The sequence below is a fragment of the Anser brachyrhynchus genome (genome assembly GCF_964034855.1).
Source record: "Anser brachyrhynchus genome assembly, chromosome: 4".
Classification (NCBI taxonomy): Eukaryota; Metazoa; Chordata; class Aves; order Anseriformes; family Anatidae; genus Anser; species Anser brachyrhynchus.
In genome coordinates, this window is record NC_137698.1 from 78,998,785 (window position 1) to 79,019,411 (window position 20,627).

Genomic DNA, 20,627 nt, shown 5'->3' on the forward strand with positions numbered 1-20,627 from the left:
CAGCACGCGCGTGTGGGTGTGACGTGGTCAGGGTGCAGGCTGCGGGGTGGCACTGGCTGGGCCCTGGCTCTTGTGTCCTGCGGCGCCCCATCCATCCGCGCCCTGCCGAGAGGCACTGTCAGGTCCCGCTGTGCGCGGGCTGGCAGCCGAGCGGGGCCCCGCAGCGCGGCCTGGCAGCTGGCCTGGCAGCACGGTGCCGCGGTGCTGGCAGCACCCAGCCGAGGCCGGGAGCCACGCTGAGGTCCACGGGGGTTCCTGGCCTGGGCGCGGGGGTGTCGCAGGGCTGGCCCCACGCACCGGGTCCCCAGGCGCTGCCCCGCTCACCCCAGCAATGGGGTGTGAAAGCCGTGGCAGGCACGGGCAGCTCATTTGTCTCTGTCAGGAGCCAGCACGGGAGACGGTGCCGCCGAAGCGTGGCGGGGACAGCAGCAGTGAGCGGGTGCTCGACATCACCCCACTGCCCAGCTCGGCTCAGGACAGGGCAGCCACGCGGGGATGGGCCCCACGGTGGTGCAGCCGGTGCCAGCACCAAGCACCGGCAGCATGGGGGTCCAACCCCTGCACGACAAGGACAGAGATGGGGGGGGTGAAGCCTTCAGAGGGGCAGTGCCGTACCCCTCTGACAGGCACCACAGCCCCACAGCCTCCCTGCGGGGCCCAGGTGCCCTGGCAGCCCCTGCGGGACTCACGGCACCACCCATCTCCTCCCTGAGGTGCTGCCAGAAAGGGGGAACGAGCACAGCAAGGGGCGGGGGGGGCCTGGGGAGGGGGGCCAGCAGGATGGGGTACACGAGGCAGGGCTGGTGCTGCCTTGTACCCCGGGGCTACAGGGGCAGGGGCAGGGGCTGGGGGGCCATGTGGCGGTGGGGGCGAGGGGTCCCTCGAGGGCCGAGCCGTCCCGCTGACAGACGCGGCCCCTTCTCGAGGTAATCCTGCAGCTGAGCCTGTCCGTTACCGCCCGCACGGGGCCAGGGGCACTGGGACCCGTCTGCGCCCGCGGGGCCCGGCACGCCTGGGGCACCCCCATGTTGCCGTGAGCCACCCGCAGCAGTGTCCCTGTCCCTGCCTGGTGTCACTGCGCGGGGCTGCGGCCACCGACCCCGAGTCCCCCAGCCAGGCCCTTGGCCAGCCCCGGAAGGCTCAGGGCTCAGGACGGCCGCTGCCCCCGTCCTGAGCTGGGCTCGCTCCCGGGGACCCCACGCACGGGGCACCAAGCGGTCCCTCGGGTCCCCGCGTGGCCGCGGGGTGCCGCGGTGGGGCCGGGCCGTGCCGCGCTCCCCGGGCAGGGCTGCGCGGCCCCCGCCGCCCCCCGGATTAGGGCCGGGCGGAACGGGGGGCTCAGGTTTCCCTCTCTGCCGGGCTGGAGCCTGGTGCCATTAGCCCCCTCGGAGCATGACGGGGGGGCAGGATATCAAAGCGCCTTCGCCCCACGCTAAGCGGCGTGACCGCAGCTCGCAGCCGGCCCCGACGGCCGGGCTGGACGCGGGGCCCCGGCCCGGCCCCTGCCCCCCCCCCCCCCGCGCCCCGCCGCACCCCGGCACCGCCCGCGGCCTCGCGGGGCCGGGCAGCGGGCACGGGGGCTGCCGGCAGCCCGGTACCGTCCCGCGCCCCGCGGTCCCCGTGCCCGCCCCGTGCTCCCGGCACGCTGGGCTCGTCCCGCGCCCCCAGCCCCCCCCCCCCCGGCCCAGCCCCCGCGGCGCTTGGTTTGAGGCTCCGGGGCCCGGCGCGCTGATAAGCGGGGGCGCGGGGGGCGCGGGATGCGCGGGGGAGCGCCCGGCCCCGGCCCCGGCCCCGGCCCCGCGGCGGTTTCCTGCTCTGCCAGAGCCGCTGCTGAAAGACGCGGGGGCGCCCGGCCCCCCCGGCCCGCCCCGCCGCCCGTCCCCCCGTCCCCCCGCCCGTCCTCCCGCCCGCGCCGCCGGGGGTGCTGGGGGCGGCGGGGGTCCCGCGTGGCCCCCCCGGGGTGCGGGGCCGGCCCCTGCGCCTCCGTTCCCCGGGGCGCGCTTGGCGGGGGGGCCGCGGCCCGGGTGAGGGATGGCCGACAGCTGGGCGGGGGCGCGGGGCCGGTAACCGGATCCCCCCGCGGCGGCGGCGGGGTCCCGGGCGCGGGGTCACCGCGGAGCCGGGGGCGGCCCCGCCGCGCTGCTGCCGGCGCCAGGGTCCCGCGGAGGGGGGGGGTTCCCGCGGGCACCCCCCGGGCTGACCGGGGACCGGGCCGCGGCGCGGCCCCGGGGCTCGGCGGCGGGGCCGGGCACCTGTTCCCCTGCCCCCTGCCCGGAGCGGGGCCGCAGCCGCCGGGCCGCGTTTGCGGGCGGGCCCCGGCCCCGCGCCCGCCCCCCGGGGCCGCCCCGCGCCGCCGCCCCCCCGCGCCCCAGATGGCTGCGGGAGCCCCCCCCGCGGCGGGGCCGCCCCGTTCCGCCGCTCCCCGGCGCCCCGGGCCCGTGCCTTCATTACGGCTCATTATGCGCGGGCGGCGGGGGGCGCGCCGCTCAGCCGCGTGCTGGCACGGGGGGGCGCGGGGGGGCCGGGCCGGGCGGGTGCCGCATCTGCGCTCGGCCGAGGGGCTGCGCGCCCCGGCACCGCGGGGAACCGGGGGGGGGCGCGAGGAATGAGGCTGGGGGGGGGCCGGGCCCACAGCTCCGCCCCACGCCCCACAGCGCCGTGCCCACCGTGCGCCCCCCCCGGCCCAGCGCAGCTCCCCCCGGTGCACCCCCGTGGCCCGGCTCTGCACCCCAAAACTGCTGCTCATGGCCGAGTGCTGTGCCCCCCCCCCGTACCTCTGCACCCTGTCCCCACGGCACCCCCCGGGCACCCAGCCTGGCCCCCCCACCAGAGGGACCCCAGCAGCAACCTCCCCACACCCCCCGCCACAGAGAAGGGAGGCACAGAGGATTTTCAACAGTTTTATTCAAAAAATAAACTCAACCGGGGGGGGGTATTAAGTTAGGAGGAGTGGGGTAGGGGGGCGGGAGCAGGGCTGCGCTGCGGGGGGGGGGCAGCACCCGCCCCCAGCCCCTACCTCCTCTTGTCCTTGATGCTGTAGTGCAGCAGGAGGGGCGCGGGCTGCAAGGCAAGGGGGGGCGTCAGGACAGCGGCAGCACCCCCAAGCCCTGGGCCCCACCTGCCAGGGCCCTGGGCAGCGGTGACCAGCGCAGGGGCTGCTCTGTGAACTTGCCCACCCCCCCCGGGACACGCCCCCACCCTGACCGGTGCGGGGACGCAGCGCCCGGCTCTGCGCCGAGCTGCCGCCCTGGCTGCGGCTGCAGGGAGCGGCGTTATCCATCCTCCTCCTCTCTCCGCTCCCCTGCTCCGCAGCCTCGGCTGAGTGCTGCCCCAGCCCAAACACCTCCCGGAGCCCCCCCGCACCCCCACCCTGCTCCATGCCCATCTCCCTGCCCAGGGCAGGGGGAGCGCCGCCCACCTTGCCGAACCAGCGCGAGAGCCAGAGCTGCTTCATTGTCATGTGGTCAGGGAGCACCTCGCCGCCGAACAGGATCTGCACCTACGCGTGGGGGCACGGAGTCAGCCAGGGCCTGCGCCCCCACCCAGCTCCCACCCAGGGCCTGCGCCCCCCTGGCCCCCACCCAGCCCCGGGCCCCACTCACATGCTGCAGCGGCAGCCCCAGGCGGTGACACAGGACCCTCCGCAGGTGCCGGATCTGCGCCCGCACGGAGCACCTCACGTACTTGTGCTGCAAGGGGCAGAGGGCTCAGAGCGGCGCGGGTGCTTGGCAGGGGGCCCCAGCCCCCTGCCCCCTCTGGGATCAGCACCGGGCCGAGCCCGAGCCCCTGCACCACAGGCACCGAGCCCGAGGCAGGGGCTCTGCCCGCCCCGCGGTCTGGGGCCGTCCCTGGGCACGCAGCAGCCCCCAGGGCAGAGCCTGCAGGCCCCGGGCGCTCACCTGCAGAACAGCCTTGCTCTTGTCCTTGCTGGAGCTGCAGAGGGAAGAGAAGGGGGAATTTGGGGGCCCCTGCAGGGGAGAAAGGCTGCGCCCCTCACCCCTTTCCCGGCAGAACCTGGGACAAGTCCGCAGGGGCTCCTGTGCCCAGCCCTGGAGGTGGGGGCTGCCCCGTGCCACACGTCCCCCCGCTCCCCCGTCACGCACGCGTGGAGCTGGGGCTGCAGCGGGGCAGGCGTGTGGCTGGGCTGGCAGCTGAGCTGCAGCCATCGATCCCATTACAGCTCCCAGAGCTGCCACTTATTGACTTTGCTGTCGGGAGCCAGCAGGCAGCTGCGCAGCGCGCCCTCCCCAGCATTTATTAACGCTCGCAGCCGCCAGGCAGGGGCTGCTGCTGGGGGGAGGGGGGGGGGCAAGCTCTGCAGCGGGCCCGCGCAGCCCCACGGCTCGGCCGGGTGCCCTGCTGCCCAGCAGCGCGATGCACGGCCTCCGCGCTGTCCCTGTCCCTGCTCCCAGCCCAAGGGGCAGCGGCTCGGCGGGACCCCAGCACTCACCTCTGCTTCTCGAGGCAGAGCGAGACGTGCTCGTCGTAGCGGAAGTAGTGGGCACGGGAGTGGTCGAAGGTGCTGTAGGGGAGCCCCATGGGGTCGCCCCCAACTGTGTCTGGGGAGAAGGGGGTGGCGGTCAGCTGGCGCCAGGTGCCAGGGCTCCGCACGCAGCCAGCTCCTGGCAGCGCCGCGCTCTGGCCCCGCGCCCCCCTGGAGCCCCCCGGCCCTGCGCCCACCCTCGCCGCTGGGCTGCGTCACCCGGTCGAGGCCGCGGGACTGGTAGAACTCCCGGATCCTCTTCTCTTCACCTGCGGGCGAGAGGCAAGCGGTGCTCAGGGCTGTCCCCTGCCCCCCCAGATCGTGGGGACTCCCCGACTGCCCCTCGCCCATCTCCCTGCTGCAGGGGGGTGAGCAGCACCGCCAGCGCCTGGCGCCCTGCGCAGCCAGGAGCCACGTGCCCTCGGCCAGCCCCACGGACCTGCAGCAACGCCCCCCCGTCTCGCACAGCCCCGTCCCTGCTCTCGGCGTCCCTCAGACCTGCTCCCGCTCTCCCCCTCCGCGTTCTGGGGCGCAGGGCCCACGCCGCATGCTGGCTGCACGCTCCTGGCGCAGCACAAGCACGTCTCCATCCCGCCGTGACAGCGCCCGGAGCCCCTCTGCCTCCCCCCGCTGCTGCGGCGAGCTGACATTTCCAGAGACGCGTCCCCAGCGCCTTCCCCATCCCTGTCCTGAGTGACGGCGGCTAATCTGGAGCCCCCCCGCGTGCGCCACTTTGCATTCATCACCACCCACCCGCCGCCCGCCCTCGCTGCGCTGTCGCTCAGAGCCTGGCCCTGGGGACACTGCACGGAGCTGGCCCCGGCTCCCGGCCCCACGGCTCAGCACCGCCGAGCAAAAACCGGACACCAGCGCCCGGAGTGACGAGGCGGGGGAGTGGAGCTGGGCTGAAGCACCTCCTCGGCCAAATCCTGGCCTCTCTGCTCCGCTCCCTGCCGCATCCCTGCGGGGCATCTGAGGGGGTGGCAGCGGGTCCCCTGCCCACGTCGTCACTTGGGATGTGCAGAGCCGCAGCCCGGCACCGCCGTAGCCCCCGCGCAGCGCCCGCTCCCCAGCCAGGCTCCCCGGGGGCGCAGCCCGCAGACACTCACTCTCCTGCAGGCCAGGCACCAGCTTGTAGACGATGTCCTGCATGACGCGGTCCAGCTTCAGGTTGAGCAGCGGCTGCGTCTCGTGGATCTTGGTGTTGCACATGGGGCAGTACTTGCTGGTCTGCAGGTACTTCACGATGCAGCTCTTGCAGACTGAGGCCAGAGGGAGGGGATCAGCGGGGCCGCGCGCCCCCAGGCGCCGACCACGGAGCTGCGGGCGCGTCCCCGGGCAGGAGCCACGGCCCCAGGGCAGCGCCGGCAGGCGGGGCTGGGGCTGGGGCAGGGGGGGCTCCCGCTACCCCGCTGCCCGCAGCCCAGGCTGGAGCCGCCGCGCGGGAACTCACAGGTGTGCAGGCACTCGGTGATGGTGGTGGCGTCGATGAAGTACCCGGCGCAGAGGCAGCACACGATGTGCTCGTTCAGCTCCTTCATCTTCACCTTCACCTCCTCCTGCGGGGCGCGGCGGCGTCACCCGGCCCCACGGCGCGGGGCCCCGGGGCGGGGGGGGGCCGGCGGGCGGCGAGGGGCTGGGGGCGCCCCGCGGCCCCCCATGGCCGCCATCACGGCTGCCAGCGCAGCGGGCGGGGGCTGGCACCGGGCACCCCCTGCCCGCGGGGCCGGGGCCGTGTGGGGCCAGGGAACGGCGCTGGGGGACCGCACCCCGCCCACCTGGCCCCGCCCCCTGCACCTGGCCCCGCCCCCGCACACGGGCCCCGCCCCCTGGCCCCGCCCCTCACACATGTCCCACCACCTGCGCCTGGCCCCGCCCATCACCTGCGCCCCGCCCCCCGCACCTGGCCCCGCCCCCGCGCCCGCCCCGCCCCGAGGCACGCGCCCCCCGCCCCCTGAGCACGCGCCCCGCCCCCTGACCCCGCCCGCCCGCGGCGGGGGCGCCCGGCGCATGCGCAGCGCGGTGGGGACGGCGCCTGCGCGGCCCCGGCGCCCCCCGAGCTGCGGGCGCGGCGCCTCTTCCGCCCACGCATGCGCCGGGCGCCCCCTCCGGCCCCGCCGCCCGCCGCCGCTCGCCTCGTTCCGGAGCGGGTCCATCTTGTAGACGGCCTGGAGCTGGTTCCGCAGCCGCATGGCGATCGCCATCGGGCCCCCCTGAGGAGGCGACGCCATCTTAGAACCTCCTCCGCCTCCGCGCTCACTTCCGGGTTCGGGGCGGGGCCGGCGCCACGCGCGGCGCGACTACAACTCCCGGCGTGCCCCGCGCGCCTCGCCCGGTGCCGGGAGCGGCCGGGCCAGCCGCGAGCACGGGCGCCCCCTGGCGGCCGCGGCGGGAAACACGGCCGGGCGGCGCGGCGCTGGCCCCGGTGCTGGCCCCTGACCCCGCGGGGCCGAGCCGAGCCGAGCCGTGTCGTTCAGTGCCTAGCCAAGCCGTGCCGTGCCGAGCCGAGCCGTACTGATCGCGCCGTGCGGAGCCGAGCCGTGCCGAGCCGTGTCGTTCCGTGCCGGGCTGAGCCGTGCTGTGCCCGGTACTTTGCCCCAGGCGCCCTGTCCCCCCCGAGCACGGCACTCCCCGGGCTGATGGCGGGGCCCAGTCCCGGAGCCTCGCGCCCCTCCCCGGGCCCTCCACGTGCCTCCCCCCCCCCACGTGGCCGCCCCGCCGCCGGCAGCCAATGGGCGGGGGGCGCCCTGCGCCGCGGCCAATCAGCGCCGGGCGTGGTGCCGCCGGCAGCCGGCAGGGGGCAGCAGGGCACCGCGGGAAGGGCGCGGGGGGGGCGCCGGGGGGAGCGGGGGCACGGGGGGCGGGGGGGGGCACCGGGGGGGGGGGGCGATGGGGGCACAAGGGACTGATGGGGGCACGGGGGGGAGCAGGGGCACGGGGGGCGATGGGGGCACCGGGGGCGATGGGGACAGCGGGGGGCACGGGGGGCACCGGGGAGCGGGCTGTGGGGGGAGTCCCCGACGGAAGGGGAAGGGGGAGATGGAGAACGGGGGTCAGGGGGGCAGCGGGTGGGCGCCCGGCGGCGGGGGGGCTGCTGGGGCACGCACGTCCCGCCGGGGCACGCCGCGCCCTGCCCGCAGCCCCCGGCCCCGCTCTGCCGGGGGGGGGCCGCCGGTGGGACCGGGCCGGGCCGTGCCGCGGGGCCGCGCTCACCTGCGGGGCCGGGGGCGGTGCGGGGGGCAGCGTGCGGGGCTGGCTCTGGGGGGCTGGGGCTGGGGCTCGGGGGGGGCTCGCGGGGGCTTGGGGCCGGGGCCGGGGCCGGGGCCGGGCGCTCTCCGCAGCGCAGCCGCCGGAGCCTGGAGCCGCGCTAATGGGGGTGATTGGATCAGGGCTCTGGAGGGGAAGGAGCGGCCCCGCTAATGCAAAGCAGAGGCTGTTAAGGGCCGTAATGGCTCGTTACGGTTACGATTATTGCTGCAATCCCCAGCAACAAGTGCTGCCTGGGGAGCCGCCGGGGCCGGGGCCGGGCGGGCAGACGGCGCGGCCCCGAGGGACCCGCACCGGGCGCCCGGCGCTGCGGGGCGGCCCCGGCACGGTGCGGGGGGGCCGGGGAGGGGAGGGGAGCCCCGAGCGCCGGCAGAACCGAAATGCCGCGGCCGGGGCCGGGGCCGGGCGCTGCGGGCGCGGGGCCGGGCCCGGGGCGCAGGGACCAGCCCGGTACCGGCGCCGGCCCCGGGGCGCGGATGGGCAGCGCGGGGCTCGGGGGCGCCTGTGGCCTCCGCGGGGCTCCTTGGCCCTGGGCCGCCTGCAGGAGCCCCGTGACCTCCGCCCCGTCGGTCGGGCTGTGGGTCCCGGTGCCTCCGGGGCAGCGTGGAGCTGCGGGGACCCTGGGCAGCCCCGCACCGTCCCCTTGCCACCAGCGTCCTCCTGTCGCACCGGCCCCTGGATGCTGCTGGCCTGGCTGGTGCTGGTCCAAGTCAGGGTCCGGGTCCGGGTCCTGGTCCGGGTCCTGGTCCTGGTCCTGGTCCGCTCAGCTCCCCCTTGTCCTGGCCAGTCTTTGGGTCTGGGTCACGATGGCAGCACCTGGGTCCCAGCACCAGTCACCTCAGCTCCTCCAGGTCCCAGCCAGCCCAGGCTGGCCCAGGTCTGAGTGGCTCAGCCTGGCCCGCGAGAGGCAGCTCCCGGCGTGTCCTCATGCTGTCAGCCGTCCCCTCCCTGCCTCCTGCCCCAGCGAAGTGGTGTGTGGCTGGGCTCCAGTACCCCCAGTCCAGGCACCCCCAGAGGGGACCCTCAGCGGGGGCAGCCAGGACCAGCCCCCGCGCCCTGGGGTGGCCGTGGGCCCACGCAACACGCCCCCCCGCTGCCAGCCAGAGCCTGCCCCCCCTCTGGCCCCGTCCTCGCCAGGCGGTGAGAAATGAGGCTGGGGCCGGGGTGAGCGCCCGCATCTGGGGTGAGCGCGGGAGGGCCTGGCCCCATTTGTACCTGCCAGGAGCAGTTCCTGGGAGGGACGGCCGCGCTGGGGGCTGCGGGGGTCACAGCTGGGCCAGCACAGCCCTGGGGCTGGGCAGCATCGCTCACTGCCAGCTCCGCACCGCACCGAGCACCAGAAGTGCACCACACAGCGGCACCAGCACTGCGTGGAGCAAGGTCACCGTGCCGAGCACCGGCACCGCGGCACCGCCGGCACCGCAGCGAGCGCAGCCCCAATCCGTCTCCCTGCACGCGCACCCTGGCACGGCACGGCCACGCGCTCTGCATGCGCAGCCCTGCGCCCCGCTGTCCCCTCAGCCCCCCCAGGCTGGGCTGTGGCCCAGGCCAGCAGGCGGACGTCCTGGTGGTGATCCTGGGGCTGCGGTGGCTCTGCTGGGACAGGAGCAACCCCAGGAGAGGTGCCCAGGGACAGGGACGGGCACTGGTGTGTGCAGGCACCCAGCTGCCACGCCTGCTGGCACACATCCCCATGGGATCGGCCCACCCAGGGGCACCACGCGCGCTCCGTGCCGGGTGTGCTGTCCCCTCAGCCCAGCCTGTGGTGCGGATGCACTGTCCCCACACGTGCCCTCACCCCGACACCTGCTGCACGCAGGACACGTCCATACCCCACACACACACGTGTCACCCTGCGTGCTGTGCCCAGGCGCACGCCGACACCTCCTGGCACGCCGGCAGTGCCAGTGCCCGGGCTGGGAGCGCGGGTGAGGAGCGGGGTGTGCGGGGTGGCAGGGGCTGGGGACAGGTGGCAGCAGGACACGGGCGTCCACATCAGCCTGGGCCCCCAGGGCCACGTTTGCAGCCTGGCACGCGCGGGGCCGCACAGCTCCATCTCCCGATGCATAATTAATGCCTGGGCGGCAGCCGGCGCTTCCCTGGCCTCCGCGAAGCTCCGGGGCCGGGCAGGCCGGTGCTTTTAGCAGAGACCTGCTCAAATATTCAGCTCCATTTCCGCTGCGGAGCCGCGCGGGGTCTGGGCGGCTCCTTCTGGTAAGCGCCTGCCGGGGGCTTTCCCGGCCCTGGGGTGTGGGGCTGGCCGGACCCTGCTCAGGGCTGGGGGCAACGGGGGGTGGGGGGGTGGGGGCTGCGCTGAGACCTGGCACGCTCGTGACAGCAGCCAGCGTAGGGCAGTGGTGCTCCAGCCCCCGGGGCCAGGCGAGTGGGGGCCCATCGCAGGGCCGGTCCCGCTGCCGTGGCTGCCACCCAGGTGCCTGCACCCCTAGGTGCCATCAGCTCCCTCCCGGCATCACCGTGGGGCCCCCTGCCCCACACCGTCACCAGCCCCACAAGTCCCAGTGGAGGGAGTCCCCCGGTGAGGGGGCTCCAGGGGCGGCTGGTGCCGGGGGGGCTGGGGGAGGCACAGCCGTGGGGCTGGGCAGGGCGTGGGGCGGGGGGCTCCAGCGGGGGCGCAGGGCCGGGGGCTGGGCGGTTATGGACTGAACTCCCTGCCTAATGCACCTGATTGGATTTGCAGAATCCAATTACCTGCCCTCGGCCTTTGATAACGAGGTTCTGAGCGACGGCTTCTGTCAACGGCCCCGCGGCAGCGAGAGCCACGGCTGCAGGCACTCGGCACCCCGGCCTGCGGGGACGGGAGCCCCCCGGCACCCGCAGCCCCGGTCCCGCTGTCAGGACCCCCACAGCCCCCGGGGAGGTGGGGATAGGGCTGCCCGTGGCTGCTGGGCACAGCACCAGCCCTGCGGCACTGCAGGACCCGCTGCTACTCGGGAGGGTGCAGCAGCCAACCTGGTGCCTGTGGCCAAACGGGGGCCAGGGGCTGCACCCCCCCTCCTGCTGCCTCCCTGCTCCCGCAGCGTCCCCACGTCCCTGCTCCGCGTCCCCCAGCCCAGCCCTGAGCCCTGGCGCTGTTGGCCCTGCGGAAGCCTCAGGGCCTCGGCTACCGACCCCAGCAGCTGCAGCATTGCCACTGGTCACAGCGGGTCCCTCCTGCCCCCCCAGGGCACACAGGGTCGTGCTCTCAGGCACCGTGGCAGAAGGTTTGTGCTGCATGGGCAGCAACGCCTGCTCCGCACCCCTCCCCAAGCCCTTCTGTCCCTGCTCCCATCCCATAAAGCTGATGGAGGCAGGCAGCAGGGGGCTGTGGGGGGCTGCAGGACCCATTCTGCCCCCAGCCCAGGCTCCCCTCTCCCAGACCCAGGGATGGGGCTCAGGGGCTGCCCCGAGCCCCCTACCAGGTGCCTCTCCCCCCCCCATCCTGGGGCTGCAGCCTGGGGCCGCCCGGCAGGATCAAACCCTGGGCAGCTCGGCCGGTGCCACCACGCTGCAGCCGCCTGCGTCCCCGTCACACCGAGCTCCTCCCCGAGGACGCTGCGTAGGTGCCGACGGCCACCGTGACGTCCAGCCTGGGCGGCTCCGGCTCTCGGGGCCCGGGCACTGGGGGGTCCTGGTCCGGTGGGGCCACATCTCGCTGCACGGCCGAGCTGCCCGGGAGCCGCCACAGCCGCGTCCCGGCCCGGCGCAGCCCTCTCGCGTGCCGGGTGGGAGGCGTGCGTGCCACCGCGTCACCCCCTGCACCCCACCCCGGGTGCCAGCGCCCAGCCCGGGGCCGGCGGGTGCGGGGCACCGGGAGTGTTTCATGCAGTTAAGAAGTGTCTGATTGAGGCAGGAGGCGCCAGCAGCTCCCCCGGGAGCCGCAAGTCAAGGACTGGAGGACCAAATGCAGGCTAAAGTAATCCAATCTGGGCTGGCTTCATCTAATTAGCCCAGAATTAACCCAGCAGCCAGAGAGGAGCTGACTGTCCCTACAGTTTGCCAGCGGGTTTGGGGGGGAAGCGGGAGGAAGAAGGGGACGTCCAGCGATAATGAGATTAGGGGGGGAGCGGGCGGGAGAGGACGGCTTGGCAGCATCTCGCCGGTGGTAACGTGGGGCCCTACCAGGCCTCCGCCGCTTAATTGCTGCGCGCTGGCCGGCGCGCAGGGAGCGGGCTGTCAGCAGTGAAGGGTGGGCAGGGACCCATTTTAATAACTCCTGCCCCCCGGCAGGAACACCTGAGCCCGGCAGGAGGCCCTGCAGAGGACAGGGACGCAGGCACGGGGCTGGCCCGCGGGGACCCGGCGCCACGGAGCCACAGCAGCCCCGTGCTGCAGGTGCCCACGGGCAGGCGGGGGGACGGGGCGAGGGGCTGCCGGCAGGGGCACTGTGGGGGCCACGGCAGCACCCAGGACAGCTGCAGCGGGCAGGACCACATCGCTGCACGGGGCCACAGGGCAGGTGCCAGGACTGGTGTGTCCATCCCCTGCCTGCCAGGTCGGCTGTGCCAAGGGCTGGGTGTAGCCACTGGGGAGGGGGGCAGCGGGGTGCTGGGACGCTGGGGTGCTCGGGTGTGCAGCCCTCGTGCAGCTCTGGCTGCAGCAGGGTCTGGCGCTGAGCAGGGTCAGGCAGAGTATTGAGGCTGACAGCTGATTTCCTACCCCAAGCCAGGCGAGTGCCCCCTCTGCCTTGTCCCCCTCCTGCCTGTGCCATGCAGGTGCCAGTTCATGCATTGTCCTGGCCTGGGGACACAACTGCTGCGCCCCGCAGGGGACCCCACATCCAGCTCTGCTGCAGCAGGAGTGGGGGCACCCACCGGGGACCGTGGGGGCGTGGGCCGTGGCCGAGAAATGAGGAGCAGTTTTGTATGGATGCACTGGGATATTCCCAGCCCCCTCCCATTGCAGGTGCATATGGGGGGTCCCTCGCACAAGCTTTGCTGTGCACACAGTGCTCAGGCTCTGGGCAGAGCCGTGGGGCACCTGGGACAGGGACAACGCCTCTGGCTTCACGCTGGCAGCTGGCAGCACAAGGGCCACTTGGTGCAGACAGGGCCAGCAGCACTGGCAGATGACAACGGTCCCTGGATGGGTGACCTGCACCTCGAGCTACTGGGCTCGTTGAGCACACTGCTGACGAGGGCTCAGCCTCCCCTGCGAGCCCCCCTACGCTGGAGCAGCCCCAGTCATGGTGCCATGGGAGCTGGGGAGGGGTCTCTGCTCTGGAAGCGGGAGCCAGCCCCAGCCCCCCCAAGACCTCACATCTCTCCAAAGCGAGCACCCAGCGCCAGCTCTCACCCTGAGCAGGGGCCGGTGCTGGGGTCAGGACACACATCACGGCGAGACCCCTGCCAGGACCCTGGGGCTGCCACCCAGCGGACCCCCGCCGGCACAGGGCGGAGGTGACCGTGACGCAGGCAGGCGCCGCGGGAGCCCCTGCCCGCCCCAGGCCCTGTCACCTGCCCCCCAATCCATCTCCCGGGACCTTGCAGCATTCCAGCCCCTGGGCACTTCCAAACATCTGCCTCCTGCTCTAGGTTTAATTAACCTGCTGCCGCCCGGTCCCTCCCCCAGCACAAGGCATTTCCTCCCCGCCACCCGCCCCGCGCCCGGGCAGGCGCCGCTCGCGCCTGGGCCAGTGCCAGCTCCGGCCCGAGGGGCTGCTCCCTGCCCACTGCGCCCGCAGCCGCCCAGCGCCTGGGGCTGCTGCTGGAGCTGGGGGGGCTGGAGTTTGGCCGTGCTCTGGAAAAGGCGGCACCGGCCAAGTGTCCCCAGCATCTGCTGGGCCAAGAGCAAGACACGCTGGGGGAGGCTCAGCCTGGCAGGGCACCAGGAGGGCAGCTCCAGTGCTGCAGACCGGTGCGCAGCGTCCCCCTGCCCTGCGTTGATGCATGGACCCAAACCGGTGGCACAGGGCTTGCTTGGGAGCACGGGGACGGCAAAGTGATCGGGCACGGCAGGGCCAGCTCCTCCTGCCTGTGCACGCACAAGGGCAGCTGCAGGGTTATGTTTTGTGGGACAGCGTGTGCCCGGCGCAGGCCTGGCCGGGATGTGTGTAAATGGGGTGCGCGTTGTGCAGGCACAGCGGCTGGGGGCCCTGCACGGGGCGCGTGTTTGTGTGCGCACAGCAGGGGCGGGCGCAGATCTGGTGAGCCCCCGTGGGGTGTGGGTGTGCATCGGCACACCGTGCTCTGCACGCGTGTGTGGGTGCCCCAGTGCCGTGCAGGTGGGTCAATGTGCGTGTGTGAGGCTGTGCTGCGGGGTGTGCGTGTGCACGCACATGGCTGTGCAGGGCTGGGGGTGCACACGTGAGGCTGAGCATGGGGGCTGTGTGTGAGCACATATATGTGTGTGGGGGCCTGCACCCACGCCGTACAGCGTCTGTGTGCATTGTGTGGCTGTGCTGTGCTGCAGGGTGTGTGCACACACGTGTGTGCGGGCAGCTGGGCCCTACTGGGGTGTGTGTGGGAGGTGTGCGTCCCCACCTCCCACGGCCGGGTGAGCGTGCGCCCAGCACAGCACCCGTGCCATGACCCCAGGCCCCGAGGAGCTGCCACGGCAGGGCCGGTCTCCCCACACCGCAGCGGGTCCCGCCGAGCACGGGTCTGCTCGGTGCCCATGGTGTGTGCGGAGCCCCGGGTCCACCAGTACCCCTGGGCCAGGCCGTGCCCCCGGGACGCAGCAGCTGCAGCTCCCGGTGCTGCCGTGATTTACAGGCGCAGGCCCCGGTAATGTCATTTGCCCCAGACCGGTGGCGCCAGGGTGGCCGGGCGGCCGCCCTCCCCCGCCGGCCCCTGCCCCGGGGACGTGACCCGCCGCCCTCGCCCTGAACCGGGGCCCGCCGGGGAGCCCGGCACCCCGTCCCAGCAGCCGCGGCGCGGAACCACCGGCCCCGCCACCCACGTCCCGGCCCCGCCACCCACGGCGCGGCTGTCGCGATAGTCGCCGGGAGGCCCCGCGGCCCGGCCCGCGATCTCTGCGCTGCCCGTTACCGCCCGGGGCGAGCCGCGGGGCCGGCCGGAGCGGCACCCGCAGGGGAACGGGACCGGTCTGCGGGTGGCGGCCGAGCCCGCCCCGACCGGCGCCGTCGCACCTCGCGCCCGGGAGGCTCCGCGGCGCTGCCCGGCCCGGGCCAGCCGGCCCCGCTCCTCCGAGCCAGGTACGGGCGTGCCCCGGGAACGGCGGCGGGGCGGGAAGGGCCGGGGTCGGTGCTACCGCGAGCGGCGGGTCCGTGGGAAGCGGGACGCGTGCTGTCGGGAACGGCGGGTCCGTTGTAGCCAGGGTCAGCCAGCACCGGGAGCAGCGGAAGTGTCCGTGGCCCGGGAAGGGAGGGTGCCGGGGCGCGGGGTCCGTTTGCTCCGTGATCGGTGGTCTCGGTGGGACCGCGGCCGGTCCGCCCTGGCAGCGGCGGGTGCGGGGGGACGAAGCCGCTGCGCCCCGGAGCGCCCTGGGACGCGGGAGCGGCCCCGCGCGGCCGCATGACGGCACCGGGGCCGGGGCCCGCTCCGTGCGCCCCGGGACGCGCAGCCGCGTCCGCCCGGCAGCACGGCGCGGCCCCGGGCACGGCTCGGGCGGGCGAGCTGCGGCCCCGGTTCTGCGCGCCCGGCGCCCCGACGGTCCCGGTCCCGGCCGGCCGCGGGGGCTGCGGGCAGCGCCGGGGCTGCGCCGGGCCGCGGAGAGGCGCCGCGGCGCCGTCCGGTGTCGCGGCGGCGGCTCCGGTGGGCCCCGGGCCGCCGTTCCGTCGCTCCGACCCAGGGAACGCCCGGCGGCAGGGACCCGGGACGCGCCTCCGCCGCCGCCGCTGCCGCGGCGTTTCTCGGGCCGGAGCGCGGCGGTGTCGCCGGGCGCGGCCGGTGTCCGGGGGCCGGGCGGAGCCCCGTGCGCTCGGGGCCCGACGGACCCGACCGGCAGGAGCGGGGACGCGGCGGAGCCGCTCCGGGGGCCGCGCTGCCCGCGCCGCGCCACCGGGGGTCCCGGGGCCGTCCCGGCGGACGGCGGGCCGGGCCGGACCGGGCCGGGCCGGGCCGGGCGGGGGCCCGGTGCCGAGGCGGGGAGGGGGGGGCCGGGGGGGCGCCGGTGCCGGGGCGTGGCCCCGGGATGCGCGAGCCCCCGCCCCCGGGGGCGCGGGCTGTCAATCACGGGGCGCGGCCGCCAATCAGCGGGCGGGCGGCCGGGATTTTGGCAGGTCCAGATGGAGCGGGGCAGAAAAGCGCGTGCTGCCGGGGGGCCCCGCCGCGCCGCGCCGCGCACCGCAGCCCGCGGCCGCCCGCAGCCGCCGCCGGCCATGCCCCAGCCCCTGCCCCTGCCCCTGCCGCAGCGGGCGCCCGGTGCCAGCCGCCCCCGCCCCCGCGCCCGCGCCCGGCCGCCCGCGGCCGCCCCCCGCGCCTAGGCGGCCCCGCGATGCCCGCGCCCCGCCGGCTCTGAGCGCGGCGGGGCCATGGAGGCGGCGGCGCTGGCGCGGGAGGGCGGCGGCCCGGCCCCCCCGCCCCACGAGCCCATCAGCTTCGGCATCGACCAGATCCTCAGCGGCCCCGAGCCCCCGGGCGGCGGCGCGGGGCCGGCCCGGGCGGCGGGAGAGCCCGACTACGGGCTGTACGGCGGCGGCTACGGCCCCGCCTGCTCGCTCGGCTCCTACAACCTCAACATGAGCATGAACGTGAGCGTGAACGTGACCCCCGCGCCCGCCGCGCCGCCCGCCGGGGTCATCCGCGTCCCGGCGCACCGGCCCGCGCCCGCCGCGCCGCCCGCCGCGCCGCCGCCGGTGCCCGGGCTCTCGGGGCTCACCTTCCCCTGGATGGAGACGACGCGGCGCATCGCCAAGGACCGGCTCTCAGGTGAGCGCCGCCGGGACGGCTCCCGGCAGCTCCCCTCCGCTCCGACGGCTCCCGGCGGCTCCGACGGCGCGGCGGGGCGCGCGGCTGACCGGCGCCCGGGGCTCCGGCCGGCCCGGGCTCCGTCGCGCCGGAGCTGGCTCGCGGGGCGGGTCGCGCTCCGCCGGTACCGGGGCGCGGGGCTCCCTCCCCGGCGCTCCGGAGGCCCCGGCCGCGCCTCGCCGCCGCGGGCTCCGCGCCCCGCTCCGCCGAGCGCTGCCGTGCCCGGGGCCGGGCTCTCGCCGATTCCCCCCTCCCGCTGCGGCCCCACGCACCGGGAAGCGGCCGCCGTCGGGGCCGGCAAACGGCGGCTCGGGGATGGCGCTGCCACCGGCCGCTCCACCGCTGCCCCTCTTCGGTTCCCGGTGCGCGGCGGGGGCCGGAGCCGGCTTCCCGGCAGCTGCGGGCAGGGGCCGGGGCCCCGCTCCGTGCGGCGACCCCGGAGGTCCCGCCTTGCTCTGGCCGCGGGCTCGGGCTCCGCGGCGCCGACCGGTCCCGTCCCCGGGGCTGCGGCACCGGCACCGGCCCGGTCCCACCGGGAGGGCGGCGGCTGCTGGAGAAGCACAGGGCTGGGGCGGCGCGGGGTGCAAACCGCGGGTGCGTGCGGGGACGGGGAGCGAGGACCCGGGGTGTGTGTGGGGAGCGCAACAACACCCGCCTGCGTGTGGGGACGGGGCCGTGCAGGGAGCAGACACCGTACGGGGCTGCCGCGGGGCACGGGGCCCACGCTGTGGGGTGGCTGTGGGGCTGGGCTGTGGGCTGTGTGGGGATGGGGACTGGGCTGTGCAGGATGCAGAGACCCATCTGTGTGTGTATGGGGACGGCTGTGGGGCCGTAGGGTGCCGGGGTGATGCATGCTGGGGTGCTGGTGGGAGGCTGGGGCGGGTGGGGGTGATGTGGGGGTCTGGAGGCCGGTGGGGGCCGTTGCTGCCGGTGGGGCCATGTGCTGGGCACCGATGCTGTGGCTGGAGTGCCTGCAGGGTGCCGGGCGAGGGACTGGGCGCTGCACCCCAGTGCAGAGGCTGTGGGTTGCCGGTGCCTGGGGTGCTGGGAGCGGGTGCTGCCTGTGGGGCGAGCGTGGTGCCGGGCAGCGCTGGCCTGGCTCGGCTCGGCTCGGCTTGGCTCAGCTCGGCTCCTTCCCAAGATGGCGGCGCTGCCACGTCCGCAGCGCGCGGCTCCGTGCGGGGACGAGGGTGGTGGTCGAGGCCGGGGCCGCGGGGGGCCGGGGCTCTGCACCCTGTGGGGCGGGGGGCTGGGGGCCACGGAGGGCCGAGCCCGGGCACCAGCAGAACCGGGTTCGCCTCCTGGCCCACGCGGGGGCCGCGGTGACGAAGCACCGTCCCCATGCAGGGGCGGCGGGTGACGTCCCCGTCTCCTGCCTGGCGCCAGCAGCGGGTGGACGGGGCGGCCCCTCCCCGGCACGGGGTCTCCCAGCCGTGGCCATCACTCAGCGCCGCGGCCTTGGGGTGGTCTCGGGGCTGTCGGCATCTGTTCCCAGCGAGGGGCCGCCCCGCGTGGGGAGGGGGTGCGGGGGCGTCCAGCCCCCCGCCTGCACGGCTCCACCTGCGTCAGGCGCTTCCGCCCCCGCCGGCGGGCAGCCTGGCTCCCAGCCGCGGTGGGCTTGGCGGGGTCTGCCCCACTCCCAGCAAGCGTGGGGTGTTGGAGCCCCATTGCGGCCCCACAGCAGCCCCATGGGCCCAGCCACGTGCAGCCCTGCCCATGCGGCGTAGTGCTGGCGAGGGCTGTGGTGCCCTGGGGCCGTAGCTCGGCAGGGGGACGCATGTGCATGGGCTGGCTCCGACCTTCCTGCTGGCGCCTTTGCTGCCCTGACGCTCCCCGTGGCTCTGTCCCTGTGTCCATGAGGGGGGTGACGGCCCCTCCCCGGCCCCCAGGCAGCTGGTCGGCAGCCAGCCCTGACACTGCTGGTGTATGGGGGGAGACATCAGCTGCCTCTTGATGGCCTCTGGGGTCCCATCCGCTCCGCCAGGAGGGGTGGGAGGCCCTGGCAGGTCTGTGGTGGCTCCTCTGGGGCTGTGGCCCAGCTCGGTGCTTGGCACAGGGAGCCTTGCCAGCCCTGCACCGAGCCTGGGACCGGGCCTGCCCTGCTGCCTGGTGAGGCTGGAGGTGTCCCAGCCACCGGGTGCCACTCGTGGGGCTCAGAGAGCAGTTGGAACTGTGGCAGGAACCGAGCACGAGCCCATGCACCACGTTCTGTGCTGCTGCGTGCGTCCCCAGTCTGCAGGAGCAGGGCGTCTCCATCCTCGCCTCCTCTCTGCAGCTCCCATGGAGCTCCCCCTCCCCTCACCCACTCAAGCATCCGGGTCGGGCTCTGTCGCTGCCCCAGGGCTGAGCCTGTTCCTGCCGTGCCCCTCAGCAGCAGCTCAGCCCCGGTCTCTGCCCGCAGCAGCAGAGAGGGCCGGCGCTCTGCCTGGGCTCCCCCTGCCCTGGCGTGGCTGCTCACCCCCCCTCTGCCCGCAGCCGCGCTGTCGCCCTTCGCGGCGACCCGGCGCATCGGGCACCCCTACCAGAACCGCACGCCGCCCAAGCGGAAGAAGCCGCGCACCTCCTTCAGCCGGGTGCAGATCTGCGAGCTGGAGAAGCGCTTCCACCGCCAGAAGTACCTGGCCTCAGCCGAGCGTGCCACTCTAGCCAAGGCTCTCAAGATGACGGACGCCCAGGTCAAAACCTGGTTCCAGAACCGCCGCACCAAGTGGAGGTAACGGGGCCGGGCCCAGGGGTAGCCACCTGCAGCCCCCCGGGCAGCACCGCCCGGCTGCATCCCTCGGGCGGCCGGATCCTGCCACTGAGCCCCGGGGAGGGCTGGGCTGGAGCGGGACCGGCGGTGCCTGTCCCTACGCCCGGCAGGTCAGAGGCCGCGCGGCAGTGCCAGACGGGCTGTGTGTGCTGCAGGAGGCAGACGGCGGAGGAGCGCGAGGCGGAGCGCCAGCAGGCCAACCGCTTGATGCTGCACCTGCAGCAGGAGGCCTTCCAGAAGAGCCTGAGCCAGCCGCTGCCCCAGGACCCGCTCTGCATGCACAACTCCTCCCTGTACGCCCTGCAGAACCTGCAGCCCTGGGCCGAGGACAATAAGGTGACGTCCGTCTCGGGGGTGGCCTCCGTGGTGTGAGGTCCCTGTGTGGCAGAGGGGGACTGCCTGCGCACCTTGGGGACCTTGGACTTGTCAGGAGGAGGCTGTGGGCAGCAGGAGCCTGGCAGGGTGCAAGCCAGCACCTCTGTCCTGTGGCAGGGAGGGGGCTGCTGCTTCCCGGGCACTCCCCTGAGCGGCAGCCCCCTCCCCATGCCCACGCCCCCCGGGCACTGGCCCTCTCCGGGCCCCACCGCTGCCCCAGGTGAGCGGCGGCCCCGGGCGGGTGGACTCCAAAGCCCCGATGACCCCTGCCTGGAGCACCACGACCCATGGGCAGCCCTGCCCCCACAGCCTCCGGGGGATCCTGTGCACTGAGCCCCTCTCCCCACGTGCCTCAGCCGGCCCTGGACTTTCTGCAGGGGCTGCTCGCTCCCCGCAGCTCCCCGGGGCCTGGTGCCCCCCATCAGCAGCTCTCCCGGCCGGGCTGCCCCCGCTGCTCCACCACCATCCTGCCCGGGGAGGGCAGAGCCCAGGGTGCGGGTGGCCTCCCCCAGACTTGCACATTCCCAGTGCTGGAAACTTGCCGCTGCCCTTGCGAGCAGGTGCTGGGGTGGATGGCGTCCTCACAAGCACCTGCCTTACCCGAGTCGGAGTTCGTCAGCTGGGGGTCCCCGGGCTGGCGAAGAGCCCCAGCCCCTCTGTCCTCTGAGCAGCCCGCCAGACGGAGCTTCTGTGACGCAGGGCAGGACCTCCCGCTGCTGCTGCCCCCACTGCCTCCTGCAGTGCTGGTCCTGGACAATGGACACAGGGTTCCTGTACCAGCAGGCAGCAGCAGCCCCTCCAGAGGCTGCCCCCTCCAGCCTCTGCTCCCTGGGGGCACTTTGCCTCCTCCCCACGCTGCCTGGTCCTGGTGTGGAACTGAACC

General features: G+C 75.3%; 2 protein-coding genes across 3 annotated transcripts; one reads left to right on the plus strand and one right to left on the minus strand.

The window, feature by feature from the left end:
• Nucleotides 1–2,886: 2,886 nt before the first annotated feature.
• On the minus strand, nucleotides 2,887–6,809 carry PCGF1 (polycomb group ring finger 1). The gene is made up of 9 exons (XM_080589804.1): nucleotides 6,619–6,809; nucleotides 5,937–6,042; nucleotides 5,593–5,745; nucleotides 4,681–4,752; nucleotides 4,451–4,559; nucleotides 3,900–3,933; nucleotides 3,603–3,689; nucleotides 3,419–3,499; nucleotides 2,887–3,060 (listed from the first exon to the last, which is right to left on the minus strand). Exons 1-9 carry the CDS (start codon nucleotides 6,712–6,714, stop codon nucleotides 3,013–3,015), a joined length of 786 nt encoding a protein of 261 aa, XP_080445930.1. The 5' UTR covers nucleotides 6,715–6,809; the 3' UTR covers nucleotides 2,887–3,012.
• A 1,404-nt stretch (nucleotides 6,810–8,213) lies between these two features.
• TLX2 (T cell leukemia homeobox 2) lies at nucleotides 8,214–19,757 on the plus strand (the record flags this gene model as incomplete). Of its 2 annotated transcripts, XM_080589812.1 has the most annotated exons (3): nucleotides 16,182–16,578; nucleotides 19,093–19,330; nucleotides 19,525–19,757. In XM_080589812.1, 3 exons carry the CDS (start codon nucleotides 16,182–16,184, stop codon nucleotides 19,739–19,741), a joined length of 852 nt encoding a protein of 283 aa, XP_080445938.1. In that variant the 3' UTR covers nucleotides 19,742–19,757. The 2 variants fall into 2 exon arrangements, 1 of the variants encoding a protein (XP_080445938.1); XR_013950395.1 differs by lacking the exons at nucleotides 16,182–16,578; nucleotides 19,525–19,757 and adding an exon at nucleotides 8,214–9,964 and having other exon boundaries at nucleotides 19,093–19,184.
• Between the last annotated feature and the right edge of the window lie 870 nt (nucleotides 19,758–20,627).